This window comes from Xenopus laevis, chromosome 5S, assembly GCF_017654675.1.
Source record: "Xenopus laevis strain J_2021 chromosome 5S, Xenopus_laevis_v10.1, whole genome shotgun sequence".
Lineage (NCBI taxonomy): Eukaryota > Metazoa > Chordata > Amphibia > Anura > Pipidae > Xenopus > Xenopus laevis.
In genome coordinates this window covers 75,614,744-75,629,409 of record NC_054380.1, presented here as the reverse complement: position 1 = coordinate 75,629,409, position 14,666 = coordinate 75,614,744, and the positions used below count along the sequence as shown (strand labels likewise).

Genomic DNA, 14,666 nt, shown 5'->3' with positions numbered 1-14,666 from the left:
GCAGAGCAGCCTATGCTGTTCCAAAGGTGCTTATTTACATACATTTTAATAGCACTTCAGAAGCAAACACAAAGTTCGTCTGAGTGCAAGTTACATTTTATTTTCATGATGCCCTTTTCTTTTTTGAGGTTACTGACAAGGACTACAAATACTAGAATAAATATTTAAATGCTGAATTTTGAAATCTACAGCAAGAAGGACCTGCAGCATATTTACATGCATTACATATTTCATTGTCTCATGAACAAATTCTCTATACAGGAAAGTAGATCTGAGTTTCCTTATCAGAGAAAATTAAAGAAAAGTATACATTTTAAAACTTTAAAGATCCTGAAAAACAAATTCCATGTAAGGTTTCATTCCCTTACAGAAATGTAAAATAAGGTATAGTTGCACATTCTATAATTGAGGTTATGCACAATACAGGTTTATTATAATCCAGTACAGATTCAGTGTTGCCAGTAATGGAATGCAATACGTATCAGCACATTATGTACAGTATGCATTTCTACAGAACACTGACTGTTGCTTTGAGCAATCCCTTTGCTATTTTACAGGAAACTGGAAATAAACATTATCTGGACAAGGTTATTCTTTCATTCAATGTTGAAATATTATAAATATACAGAATTTAACATAGACATGCACTTAGGGAATCAAAAACATAAAAGGGCCCAATTATGAGTTTGTGGCAAGCTCTATGGAGTCTAGTGCTGAATTGATAATGATACAAACCACACATGAAAAGCAACCTTCAAAGGTCACTAAAACAAGTGCAAGCACCCACAACTAGCCTGGAATTTACTGCTGAACTTTCTTAGATCACCAAAGGAATTATTGGAATCTATAAAAAGTAAAAGCTAACATGCTTTTTTTTTTACATTTACTTATTGCAGAGACCATGTTTGTAAAGCCGTTTTCTGCATTTGAAAGTGAAAAATGAGGGTGGAATGGAGTAACCGATGAAATGACTCACATTTAACCATAAATGGGGTAATAATAATTGACTGAATTTACATTGAAATTAACATAAGCAAAGTGTACTTGTCAGAAACGCTCATCTGCAGTCTTATGTACATTTAAATTGCTAGAAAGAGGAAAGCTCAATGCAGTATTTTCTTTTGAATATTTTCCAAACTGTTACATTTATGGAAACCTACTTTAATGGCATAAACTTCAGAAGGTAAGTTGGCTACATAATGCAATCCATAAAAAATATATTTTCCATTTTATGCAGGTATGGGATATCTTATCTGTAATCCCATTATCTATAAGGCTTCGAATTACAAAAAGGCCATCTCTCAGACTCCATTATAAACAAATAAATCAAATATTTAAAAATGATTTCCTTATTCTCTGCAACAATAAAACAGTACATTTTACTTGGTGGTAGCTTAGCTGCAGAAACCCATATTGTTGGCAAAACCAACCTACTGGGTTTATTTAATGGTTAAATGATTTTAAGCAGACTAGAGAATGGAGATGTAAATTATGAAAAGATCCCTTTTCCAGAAAACCTCAAGCATTCAAAAAGAGTTCCCAAGCAATTGACCCTATACCTGTATTGAAATCAAATGAATGTACAGGTATAGGACCTGTTTTCCAGAATATTCAGGACCTGGGGTTTTCCAGATAAGAGATATTTCTGTAATTTGGATCCCCATACCTTAAGGGGCAGATTTATCAAAGGTCGAGGTGAATTTTCGAATGAAAAAAATTAAAAAATTTGAATATCAAAATGTATCATGTACGGTCTCTTTAAAAATTTGACTTCGACCATTCGCCATCTAAAACCTGCTGAATTGCTGTTTTAGCCTATGGGGGACCTCCTAGAACCTATTTGGAGTCAATTGGTGGACTCAATCAAATGCGTTATTCGAATTCGGCCGAATACAGACCTATTCGATCAAAAAAAACAAAAACTTAGACTTAATTTTCGGTTGGTCTTTTTGAATTCGAATTTCGAAATTTTTTTCAATTCGAAATTCGACCCTTGATAAATATGCCCCTAAGTCTGCTAAATATAATTTAAACAATAAATAAACCCAATATGGTTTCCTATGACTCCAAGAAGAATTCATTTTATCATTTTCTCAGGATCAAGTACAAGGCACTGTATATTGTACAGAAGAAAGGAATACTTGACAATTTGATCAAAATTGAGTCTATGGGAGATGGCCTTCCCATAATTTTCAGATTTCTGGATTACAGGTTTCCACATAATGGTTCCCATACCTGTATATGATTACAGAAGATAAATAGTTTTCCAATTCTTTCTTGGCACTTGCAGATTTTCACTTAGAACAAAAAACAACTGGGCTATTATCAGGTTTTGCACTGTGAAATGTACACTATTTTTATTAGAAATGTTTTTCAAATATTTTACTGTTTAATAGAGCTGTGTAATGACTAAAACCAAACCAATAGCAATATGAGGGCACAAGGTAGTTTGGCCTTTTGCACTGGAAACCGTCATTTATAATCCTTTAGTAATAACCTCTGGGAGACTTCCATGCTGTTGCTCCAACCCTCCATCATGTTAACATATCCTATAATAAACTAGCCTGATTTCTAAAGCTCAGACATTTCATAGTAATAAATCCTTGGCAGTAAAAAAGTTGCAATACATGGAAAAAAGTGACATTACACACAAATTTACACAATTTTGAGATTATGAGCAGGCTGGTCTCTCTCCCATCAGCACCAAACACATATTCTGTCATTTGAATAGACAGATCTCCTCTGTTCTCAAATATTCCAGAAGATTGTAGGCTCTTCAGAGTCATTACTTTACTATTTAAAGTGAAGTTTTCCTTCTTTGTACATTTCCTAGACAGTCCGACAGAAATTAAAAATGTATAACATTCTCCCATAATTATGTTATAAATTGATAACAGATAGAGGCAAACAAATACAGATAGACAGAAACTGTCTCAAAACAAAGAACCAATAAACAGACAGGCAGACAAAAAGAGACAGAAAAATATCTGAGGTTTTCTAGTCAGAGAATGAAATTAGAGTTTGGGAAAAGAATCACACATACAGATGTACTAATGCTTAAGTCACCTAACTGATTATTCAGTTTAAAATGATAACTATAAGGTAAATGATATCTATAATGCAGTACTGGTTTTTTTTTTCTTTCACCTTCACTAGGATTTTCCATTTTTTGGACAAACCAGGGTAAGTGAAATGTGTAATGACATACCCTCCTTGCCTTTATTGCTGCACTGCAGTGTTAAATAAAAGCACTGTAACATTATACTCTGTACAAAACAATAGTTCATCTGTGGCCAATAGTAAAAATGCAAGGTTTTCCCCCAAATATATAAAAATTGTAAGACAAAGCTTGAGGGCACATGAACTTGAGGGCACATGAATTTCCCCAGCATCCCTGTAACCTAAAAAATAAACTGTAATATATATATATATATATATATATATATATATATATATATATATATATATATATATATATATATATATATATATATATATATATATATATATATATAAATAAATATGTAGTTAAGAGCACTCACGGGTATTGTGAAAAAAGCTTTTATTGGAGTGTTACAATCTACCCCACATCAACGCGTTTCGGTATCCTGACGACGGTTCAGAGAGAACCGAAACGCGTTGATGTGGGGTAGATTGTAACACTCCAATAAAAGCTTTTTTCACAATACCCGTGAGTGCTCTTAACTACATATATATATATATATATATATATATATACACACACACACACACACACACAATCTAGTCATACATTTAATTGACAAGGATTGAGAACATTAGCTTTTCCCAACAGATTTTAAATTAAGCTGAACTGCAGATATGATTCCACACTAAGTTTATTACATTAAAATACACAGAAGCATGCACACACATTTGCATAGTTTGTGCCATTTTCTTTTTAAAATATGTTGTTACTCATGCATATTTGACTATTTCAGATGAATTTAGCGTTAAAAAATAAAGTACAGGTATGGGACCTATTATTTAGAATGCTCAGGGATTTTCCAGAAAACGGATCTTTACATAATTTAGATTTACATACCTTAAGACTACTAGAAAATCATGTAAACATTAAATAAACCCAATAAATTGGTCTTGCTTTCAATAAGGAATAAATAATATCTTAGTTTGGATTAAGTACTGTATTATTATTGCAGAGAAAAGGAAATCATTTTTAAAAATGTGGATTATTTGATTATAATGGAGTCTATGGAAGACGAGCTTTCCATAATTCAGAGCTTTCTGGATAATGGGTTTCCGGATAATGATCCCATACCTGTATAAATAATTCAGAACAACTGTCTAATTATCATTATCAAAACTAAAAAGATCTGTTTAGAAAATAAGGACTTGCCCTCAGTCATTATACTGATATGAAGGTGCACATTTACTAAGGGTCGAAGTGAATTCAAAGTGAATTTTCGAATTCAAAAACTTTGAATTTCGAAGTAAATTCGACTTCGTCTCGAATAGAAAAAAACTTTGAATATTCGACCATTCGAAAATCGAAGTACTGTCTCTTTAAAAAACTTCGACCTTGACACTTCGCCACCTTAAACCTGCCGAATTGCTATGTTAGCCTATGGGGACGTCCTAGAACCTATAGCCAACATTTGGCTAAGTTTTTAGAAGTCGAAGGTTTTTTTTTGAAAATCATTCGATCGAACCAACCATTTTAATTTGATCGAAAACTGCTAAATTTAATCAACAAAAAAAAACTTAGACTATCGAAATTTTTCAATTCGATGGTCGAATTTCGAATTTTTTAGCACTTCGAAATTCGACCCTTAGTAAATGTGCCCCGAAATGTTTTGAAAATTTTACGTGCAAAAGCAATAATTTTTGATATTTTTTTCTAATTTGGGGTTTAACAAATTTGTGAAACTATTTCAAAGTGTTTATTATGGATTCATAGTGTATACTGATCTGTATTGTGCTTTCAGACTCCTGTTTCTATTCAAGTAAGCAATATATAGAATAAGAAAAATAAAGCACCAAGATATTATAGCTCTAATCATCACTAGTATTCAACAAGAAAAGTTCCCAATTTATTTTACTAAATACAAAAAAGTACAAAAATTATTTGGCAGAAAATGTCAACACGACAGTAATTAATTTAACATCACCTTTATTTCATTAGTTCCTATTAAAAGTTCTGGGCAGTTTACCAAAAATCTGCTTGGATATAAACTGCATTTTGTTATCTTTATAAAAAACAGTGCAAATGCATTACTGTGTAAATACATCCATTGAGATTTTGAAATGGACGAAATGCTTGTACATGCTAATTTACTGGAAGAGCTCCCATGTTGCACATGCAAAGATCTGCAGCCCTACGAACAAAGATTTGCTCCAAAGAAAATCTGAGGCAGTTGCTGAATGGTAATCTATTAGGTTGGCATGTGGGTGTAATAATTAAGAAACTCTTAAAAGAGTAAAAAAGTTTTTGCTGCACTTATTCCAGCCTTTGAGTCTCTTTCACAAGAATAATCCCATAGCATAATAACAAAGAATAAACACTGAAATTGGTACACGGATATTCAGCACGTGAGAGACAGTCTGCAATGCAAAGTAAATTATAATGCAGCAATAAACTTCACAGTCAGATGGAGGCATTCAAATGTCCTGCATGGAGAATTGTGATATTGTCATTGCCTTCCAGCAGAGTTAAGATGAGAGCAAGCACAGGGTTGGGATGCACGGTCATTATGTTTTGTTCATGCATAGCTGACGTTTTTTGAAGAATAATTGGTCTCTATACATCTGAATTTATGCTCACATTTGTTAATCTGGGGTCTGCGTTGATCTCATATCTGTAATGGTAACCCTCCATGTGATCTCTGCATGCATCTCTGATGTTATAAATCCCTTTTTTAATCCCTTTCCTGTTTAAATATAAAACAAGCAGAAAGATCACTCCAATGAGGGCTAATACTATGCCCAAAAAAACATAGGAGGTTTGCAAGCTGGTGTTGTCATCTGGTTCCTGACATTTTAGCTCTGCTATGTTAAGGTCAACAATTGCTCTGCCCATCATATTCTCTGGTAAATCACACACCAGACTGGATGCATCTTTCACTAACTTGGTCTCCTTAAGCCAGCTGGCAAAATCTTCAATCATGCAGTCACAGTCCCAGCTGTTATTGTTAAGGTTGATTAACAGATTTTGTTCACCAATAAGATCAAAACTTGTGGCGTTTCTCAAGCGCTTCAGAGAGTTGTTGCTAAGATCTAGAGTTTCAAGATGGCCGAGATCTTTGAAAATATATGCTGACAAGCTTGTCAAGGAATTATTGCTCAGATCAAGGTGTTTGAGGTTAGGCAATGGACTAAACATACCTTGGGGAAGAAATAATATGTCATTCCCAGCTAACTCTAGTTTTTCAAGCTTGCTTGGTGCTCCAATCACGAAGGCCCTTGCCAGCATAGAGATTAACAATTCGTTATTAAAAGAGCTGCCGAGTTTTAACTCCTTCAGTGGGATAATGCCACTTCCAGCTCCTTGGAATGACAAGTTACTCATTTTCCCCAAGTCATTGTTACTGAGATCAAGAGATGTGAGGCTGGGTAAAAAGCTGAAAACATTGCTTCCCAATTCTTGAAGGTGATTGTCACTAAAATCAAGATTTGAAAGTTCTGATAAGGGTTGTTGTGTGAATGCCCCATTCAACGTACTGATATTGTTGCCAGAGATGGAAAGGTTCTGTACATAGGGTGGTATGTTTTGAGGTACAACATGGAGATTCTTTTTCTCACATTTCACAGTCCTAGATACTTCAAAGCACTCACAAGAAGTTGGACAAGGTGACTGCTGTTGTGGTTGAGACGACACATCACCCAAAACTTGCAGCAGAACACAAGCAAAGAGTATTACTTCTTTCTTTCTATTAGCATTTACACTCAGTCCAGGACACCTTCTGCCACTCCTCCTAATTCCCAAAAGGCAAAAAAGATCAGAGGCAACCATCTCCTCTGGTTTTGCTTTTCAAGCCCAGAATGCCACGTTTATGTGGCTCTTTGCTACTTTTTTTAATCACAGGTGTATCACCAGGAAGCAGAACAGAAGGCAATATATGCAGAATTCTCTGTAAAATTGTGAAGCGCACGCAATGATCTTTCAACACAGAGGAAACGGTCAATAGATGACTTTTTTTTCTTGTGCTAATGTGACTCTTCCTCTTCACCTCCTGGGAACTTTGGCTTTGTCCGGCGAAACCTGCAATTATCACACAAAAAAAGGTTAGCTGTGACAAGACAGATCTGCAATGTAAAATTCCTTTTATATCCATCATTCATTCCTGCCTTTTCTTGCCTTTGTTTTCAAGTTAATTTAAGATTCGGGTTACATTATTAGTGCCTTTGATCATCTCTTAAGGAGCATCCCCTTCCCCCTCCCTGCTGCATCCCACAAGTGGCCTTTGCAAGGCACATATAGAAAGTTGTATTCGTTTATGTAACTATTCTAAAACACCTATTATGGGCGGATAAAATACCTTAGCCCCTATTATGGGTGGATAAAATACCTTAGACTCTATTATGGGTGGATAAAATACCTAAGTCTCGAATATGGGTGGATGAAATACTTTAGCCCCTGTTATGGGCGGATAGAATACCATAGCCATTATTTTGAGTGGATAAAATAGCTGAGCCATTGTTATGGTAGTAGAACGTATTCTAGCCACCTGAGCAGATAATAACCCCCTAATAAATAAAATACATTAACCATGGAGGTATATAAAAAAAGAAAACCTCAGAAAGACAGCTAAAATACTTTAGTCACAGTTATGGGCAACTAAAATACTTTAGGCAATGTTATATAAAGAAAAAATACCTTAGCCAGGGTTAGGGAAGGATACTATAGCTTGTTATATATTCCTACAACAGCCTAGGTACTATTTTGTAATGATAAAACACCCAAGGCACTGTTATTAATATAAAGAAAATAAGAAGGCAGAAGAAACAATAAGAGGTAACTTAGTGCCACACTGTGTGCTGTGTATATAATGACGAAAGAAGAGACAAAACTGGAAGCAATTCTCTTACATTCTTTGATGAAATCTGTTTCCCAAGAAGCAGATCCGGTAGGACTAAGGCTCTTGCGCTACTCTCTTAGGAGCAGCGGAGGAAGCAGCTGTAAACAGCCTAGGGAAACGGCTCCACATCCAACAAACACGCTCTCCCCTTAGTGTTGTACTTCTTTCTCTAGCGCTTTCCGTGATGGTCCAGCCTCTTAGGGAAAAACCATCGTATACAGGGGGGGGGAAATAACGTCAAGCGCTCACACAAGTACAGCAGTTGCTCACTTCCTCACCGAATAATCAGAGCGATGTAAAAACAGTTTTGCAATTAACACTGGCTATTGAAGAACAAAGTATTCCCCTAGGCTTAGATGCTTTTTTTGTGTTTGGGTGAGCCCCCCTCTCCGTAGTTGAGTTGGGTTTCTCTCCTCCCCTCTTGTCACTGGCTGTAGTTTGGCCCGGTGTGGTTACTAAAAAGCGTGGAGCTGAGCGAGTTACATTTCAGAGGCAGAAAGCAGAGTTTGCTTTCCAAAGTTTAAGCCCAGGATTGTCATGTTTCATTTCCAAAACGCATTTCAAACGTAGCCAAATGAATGCAACACGTGCAATGAAAACAAGCTTTAAAACAAAACTTGGTATCACAGCTCGTGCTAAGGTTTCTACCTTTGCCGGCGGCTAAACCCCAACAAAGGGGGCGGAGAAGCTAACATTGGGGGTGGGGCAGTGATGTTGGGATGATGACGTCAGAAGCTGGTACAATGATGTTGGTGGAGTTGTGAGTTTTGAACCAGACGCATAGTTTTGAATGGAAAGCAAACCTATTTCTATCTATATTGTGCCTGATGAGTAAATCAAATCCTTTAATTACTGGTATGGGATCTGTTATACAGAAATCAGTAATCCAGAAAGCTCTGTAATACAGCAAGCTCTGTAATACAGCAATGCTCATTTTGAAAAACAATGTTTTATTTTTGCGTTTGATTTTTTTTTGTTTCTGTAATAAGAAATGAACTGCACTTGATAATAACTAAGCCATGTTACTGTCAGTATCTTTTAAATGTTTTATGTATTCGCCAGATTATTGTTCGCGATTGACGAGGCCAAAAACTGACCAGAAAGTTGAGACCGGACAGGCCTTAAAAAAACCAACATGTTTGTGTCAAAACTGAACAGGCGGCAACCCTAGCTCATGCCCAATCTTGTGCACTGCATTTCAGGAGGCATGATGTGCACTGTCCTCTGTGCCTAGTGCATGAAAGTTTTTGTAGTTTTACTTTAATATGCACTGCCGTCCCCAGTTTGAAGTAAAAAACATTATCCAGTATGCACTGGGGTACATAGTTAGATTGGGTTGAAAAAGACAAAGTCCATCAAGTTCAAACCCTCCAAATGAAAACCCAGCATCCATACACACACCCCTCCATACACTCACATAAACTATATATACCCATACCTATACTAACTATAGATTTTAGTATCACAATAGCCTTGGGTATTATGCTTGTCCAATAAATCATCCAAGCCACTCTTAAAGGAACAGTTCAGTGTAAAAATAAAAACTAATACTAAAATAGATAGGCTGTGTAGAATAAAAATTTTGCTAATATAGTTAGTTAGCTAAAAATGTAATGTATAAAAGCTGGAGTGAGAGGATGTCGAACAGAACAGAACTGAACTTCCTGCTTTTCATCTCTCTAACTCTGAGTTAGTCAGTGACTTTAAGGTGGGTCACAAGTAACTGATTGATTACTGCCTGATAACCAATCAGTGGAAACCAAGATAGTTACAAAGCAGGAAGTAGTGTTCTGGCTATTATGTTATACATCCAATCACCACAGTCTTTACAGATTACATTTTTGGCTAACTAACAATATTAGAAACATTTTTTTTAATTTGCACAGCCTATCTATTCACCTAGTTTTCTTTTTATACTGAACAATTCCTTTCAATGCATTAACAGAATGAGCCATCACGACATCATCTGGCAGGGCATTCCACAACCTAACTGCCCACACTGTGAAGAACCACCTACTCGGCTTCAAATGAAATTCCTTTTGCTCTAGTCTAAATAGGTTCGCCTCTGGTGCAGTGATATTCTTTAGGGTGGTGGGACACGCTGCTACTTGGGGAGAGTAGTCACCCAGCGACCTCTTCTTCGTGTGACTAAGCCTTCCCGTTGGCTAAAATGAGAATCTCTGGCAGGATGGCACTCAAATCGCTTCGGCTTTCCGAAGTCGCCCAAAGTTTTCTCATGAGGCAACTTCGGGCAACTTTGGAAAAACAAAGCAATCTGAGTGCCATCCCGGGCGTGATTTACATTCTAGCTGATGGGAAGGCATTTCGGGTTGATTAGTCGCCCGAAGAAGATGCACTTTGTCGACTAATCTCCCCAAGTAGCAGAGTGTGCCACCACCCTAATGGGAAAAAAGTCCCCTGCTATTTGTCTACAATGTCCTCTAATTATACTTGTAAAGTACCCTCTCTAGTGTCTTTTTTCTATAGAAAACAACCCCAACCCTGACAGTCTACGCTCATAATTTAAGTCTTCCCTAGCCTGTTTAGTTGCACATCTCTGCACTCTCTCCAGCTCATTTATATCTTAAGGACTGGAGCCAAAAACTGTACTGCATACTCCAGATGAGTTTATGCCCTTTTTTATACAAGATAGTACCTTATTTGCTTTAGTGGCCACTGAAAATAAGATTCTGAAAATAAGAATTTAGAATCTCTGCTTTTTTTCTGTTCTCATTAACCAGCTAATATTAAGGGTCCTACCCCTTGCTGCTTCATTTTTATACTATTTACATAATTAAACATGTTTTTAATGCTTGCTACAATACCCTTTTCCATTTCGATTTAACTTGTCTGATAGATTTTCTGTATGATTTATTGGCCTCCTTGTACCTGATAAAATTTCAGTTGTCCTAGCTAACTTGAAAACCTTAAAAGCATGTCTTTTCTTACCCATCTCAACATCAACACTTATATTGTAGAAGTGGCTGCATTGCTAGTGCAAAGTGTGCAATCGTGCTCTCTGCATTAGCAGAGCCGAAATTCTTATTAAAAAAAATTGGAATTTCACCTCTTAAAGTTACCAGGAGTTTCTCAACTCGCCTCATGGCAGCAGCGCCCCTGGTGGGGCTCATTGGCCAGTGTTTATAAACACTGAGAAAATGCAGTTATTGGAATTTATGTTACTGCCCAGGTGTGCATTTGCCCATTGTTTATAAATGAGCCAAACTAAACACTGGTTGCTATGGGTTACTGCCCAGGTGCACATTTGCCTGGCATTTAGTAATAAGCCCCACTGTGGCCCCCGTGAATTTATGACACATTGTGGCTGGCAATCATTACATGACACTATGTGGTCCCTAAGCATTACATGACTCATTCCAACCTCTACATCCTCTCTGTTTTCAGGCAGCTGCAAGTCATTAAAGGGATAATCTGGCACCATGACTGATAAACTGATGGTTGATAAACTCCTGTCTTCAACGAACAGGCTCTCTGTTCCATAAGTATGCCCAGCTCACCATGTGTCTTTGTGTGGGGTTAGCTGGACCTCTACCAATAGTTTTGAATACCTGCCAAGGTCCTACTAGTTGGTGTGCAGTCCCTTTGCATGCTGGGTACTGTAGTTTTACTTTATGCTGTCTGTTGCCAGGGTTAAGGATAACTATATCAACCAGCATGCACTGGGGACTGCCTAATTCACAATGAGGATTCACTTCTGGGAAAAGGGAGAACACATAATGAAAATAATGTGGCAGTTTTTAAATTACAAACCTGATGAAGCTCTCAAAAATAGCTCAAATACAGCATGTCAACTACACAGAGGACCAACTCAGACTCCTACAGGCCCAATAAATAGTGACTGTCTATGACAGTGGTCCTCAACCAGTAGCTCGTGAGCAACATGCTGCTCACCAACCCCCTGGTTGTTGCTCCCAGTGGCCTCAAAGCAGGTGTTTATTCTCGAATTCCTAGCTTGGAGGCAAGTTTTGGTTGCATAAAAACCAGGTGTACTGCCAAATACAGACTCCTGTATGCTGCCAGTCCACATAGGGGCTACCAAATAGCCAATCATAGCCCTTATTTGTCACCCCAGAGACTTTTTCATGCTTGTGTTGCTCCCCAACCCTTTTTACATCTGAATTTTGCTTACGGGTAAAAAAGGTTGGGGTCTATGGCATTTTACAACAGTCCCTCTGGCATTTACCAGAATCCACAGATTACCAGTCTGGGCCTGGAGGGTTAGCACATCCACAGGCCCCACTCTTCCCACACCACTGCTAGATGTAAGTGCTTTTACACACACAGATATTCAGAGCCAGTATAGGCAGGGAACACATTTTCATTTGGTATCAAACTGTAAGGTGACAAACAAAGGCTGTTGCAGCATTCCACTGAAATGCTGGTGGCAGAGTTGTAGTTCTGCAACAACTTCAGAGCAACAGACTGAAAAGCTTTGATTAATATAATATACAATCCTTCCAGCCTAAACAAATTATTCTGATCAACGATAAAAGAATGACACGGCATACCTTTCTAATTTTCTAAGCTGAATTCTAAACAGCCTTGTGCTTAAATTACTTTTCTGTCAATTTCATATATTTAAGGAAAGACCTACAAGTGTATCTCATTCTAAAAATAACTCACTTAAGAATGTCCTTGGCAGACTCTTTTTTTTCAGCTGGAAACCAGGTATTAGCTCTCTTGCAATGTGTTAGACAGAAATACTCCTATGTGACCCCCCCATATCCTTCATATGGCATGCAGTTTATCATATGGTCACTTCTTTGTAAGCGGATTAAAAGCACATGGTAAATTTTTCATACTTATCTCAGACTATTTTTAACAGTTTTGTTACTCGTGCAGTAGAGAGACCTCCTTGGGCAGAATATGTCCTTGGTAACAGTACATATGATATTATTACTCTGTGTAATGATAATATATATGTATATTGTGTGTACACCAGCATCAAGGATTGCTGGTCAGGAGTCATTTTTTTGTCAGTTTGGGAACCCTTCTTGCATTGTAAAGTGCTCCAGTTCTGTAAGTACAGCCCTGTCTGTAACTGCAGCTCAGCTTTTAGGCCAGTAATATAAAATGTGGCCTTCCTGATTTTGTTGACATACAAATTCAAGCATCCCCTTCAGCAAATGATTTACAGTAGATTCCAGTTGGAAATTGTGTCAGTCTGGCTACAAATTGTCTTAATTGTCTTTATCTGCCTGTGCATACCTATCTTATAGACAATAGAGCTGGTGAGAGTTATTTAGATAACATTTAAGATGGCTGAACACAGCAGAGCTGATAGCAAAGAGACTACAATGAAAGCTTGACTTCTGCAAAGCCAGTAAGGCTGGTGCACAGATTACGGCATGGGTACAAGGAACTGTAGGCTCTGCTGCTCGTAGCCTGCATTTTGCAGGCTGAGAGAAGTGGATCTGCTCCATTGATTTAATTTTTCTCCTCCTGCATGTACACACGGTCAGCACAAATACTGATAATAGGAGACATCGTTGGGCCAACCTTTGCAGGCAGAAGCGACTTAGATCAATGGAGCAGCGGAACCTACTGCTCTGTGTGTCTAAGAACCAATGCATACCAAGAGATTAGTTGCCCGCGATAAATTTCCTCTTTGGGTGACTGTGGAAAAAAAGTGTCACATATGTTTTACTACCAAGGATTCATTTTATCGCAAGTGGAAAGCATTTACTGGAGATTAGTTGCCTCCAGAAGAGGAAATTTATCGTGGGTGTCTAATATTCTGGTGTGCCATCAACATTAAGGGGTCCACCTTTGCCCCTATATACTGTATAGTGGAAAAAAAGGCAAAAATTCAGCAACAATACAAAAATTTAATCAGTAAAAGGTTTGCAAGTATCTGGCACTGCTTTGGCCCAGTAGATGCACTAACATATCTCCTGTGCTTCCAACATGGGAGTTTCATGGCAGGGCCTCTTGTTTTAATAATTTTTATGCCAAAGTCACACAGAGCACTGCATCTGTCTGCTCTAGATGGGCAGAGAGAAGTGGATGCACTCTCTTCCATAGCTCTGTATAGCTGCACTAACAGGCACGGTTTCCGCAGGTACATGGAGCAGATTGGCCTGAAAATGCCTGCTTTCACCTTTTAGAGACAATCGTTGAACACAGGCAGTAGAGCCAACATCTGTGTCACTTTGGTATGTGAGCTATTTCTATTCCATTGTATACTGTTGGTAGGGTTGCTTTCTGGCTGGTATTTCACTGGCTTAGCTGGTAAAATACCAGCCAAGGCCAGCAATTTTGTGCATCCTACTTTGTGGTAATGGTTGTGGTAAGACCATTCCTGTTTCAGCAAAAAAAACACCACCATTCCCATTTGAGGTACATTTCAATTGGATATGCTGAGATAGGAGTGGAAGAGTTTGACTGGTCTGCACAGAGCTCAACCCAACCAGTGGTGTTACTTCACCCTCCTGGGCCATGTAATGTTACCAAGACCTCCTCCCTCCTGCACACATAAGCAATGGATGTTTGGATGGTGTCAGTGAGGTTGTGGATCCTTTCTGAGCCCACTTGCAGTCTAGGGATCTGCTGATATTAACCCAATTGAACACTTGTGGGAAATATTCACTC

At 37.7% G+C, this 14,666-nt stretch overlaps 1 protein-coding gene across 1 annotated transcript; it reads right to left on the bottom strand.

Annotated features, from left to right (window-relative positions):
• Positions 1-5,056: 5,056 nt before the first annotated feature.
• On the bottom strand, positions 5,057-8,734 carry tpbg.S (trophoblast glycoprotein S homeolog). The gene is made up of 2 exons (XM_018265465.2): positions 8,065-8,734; positions 5,057-7,237 (listed from the first exon to the last, which is right to left on the bottom strand). Exon 2 carries the CDS (start codon positions 6,986-6,988, stop codon positions 5,777-5,779), a length of 1,212 nt encoding a protein of 403 aa, XP_018120954.1. The 5' UTR covers positions 6,989-7,237; positions 8,065-8,734; the 3' UTR covers positions 5,057-5,776.
• Between the last annotated feature and the right edge of the window lie 5,932 nt (positions 8,735-14,666).

What these genes read in the sequence shown, in the direction of transcription:
- tpbg.S (XM_018265465.2), bottom strand. Translation starts at nt 6,988, where the DNA reads ATGGTTGCCTCTGATCTTTTTTGCCTTTTGGGAATTAGGAGGAGTGGC.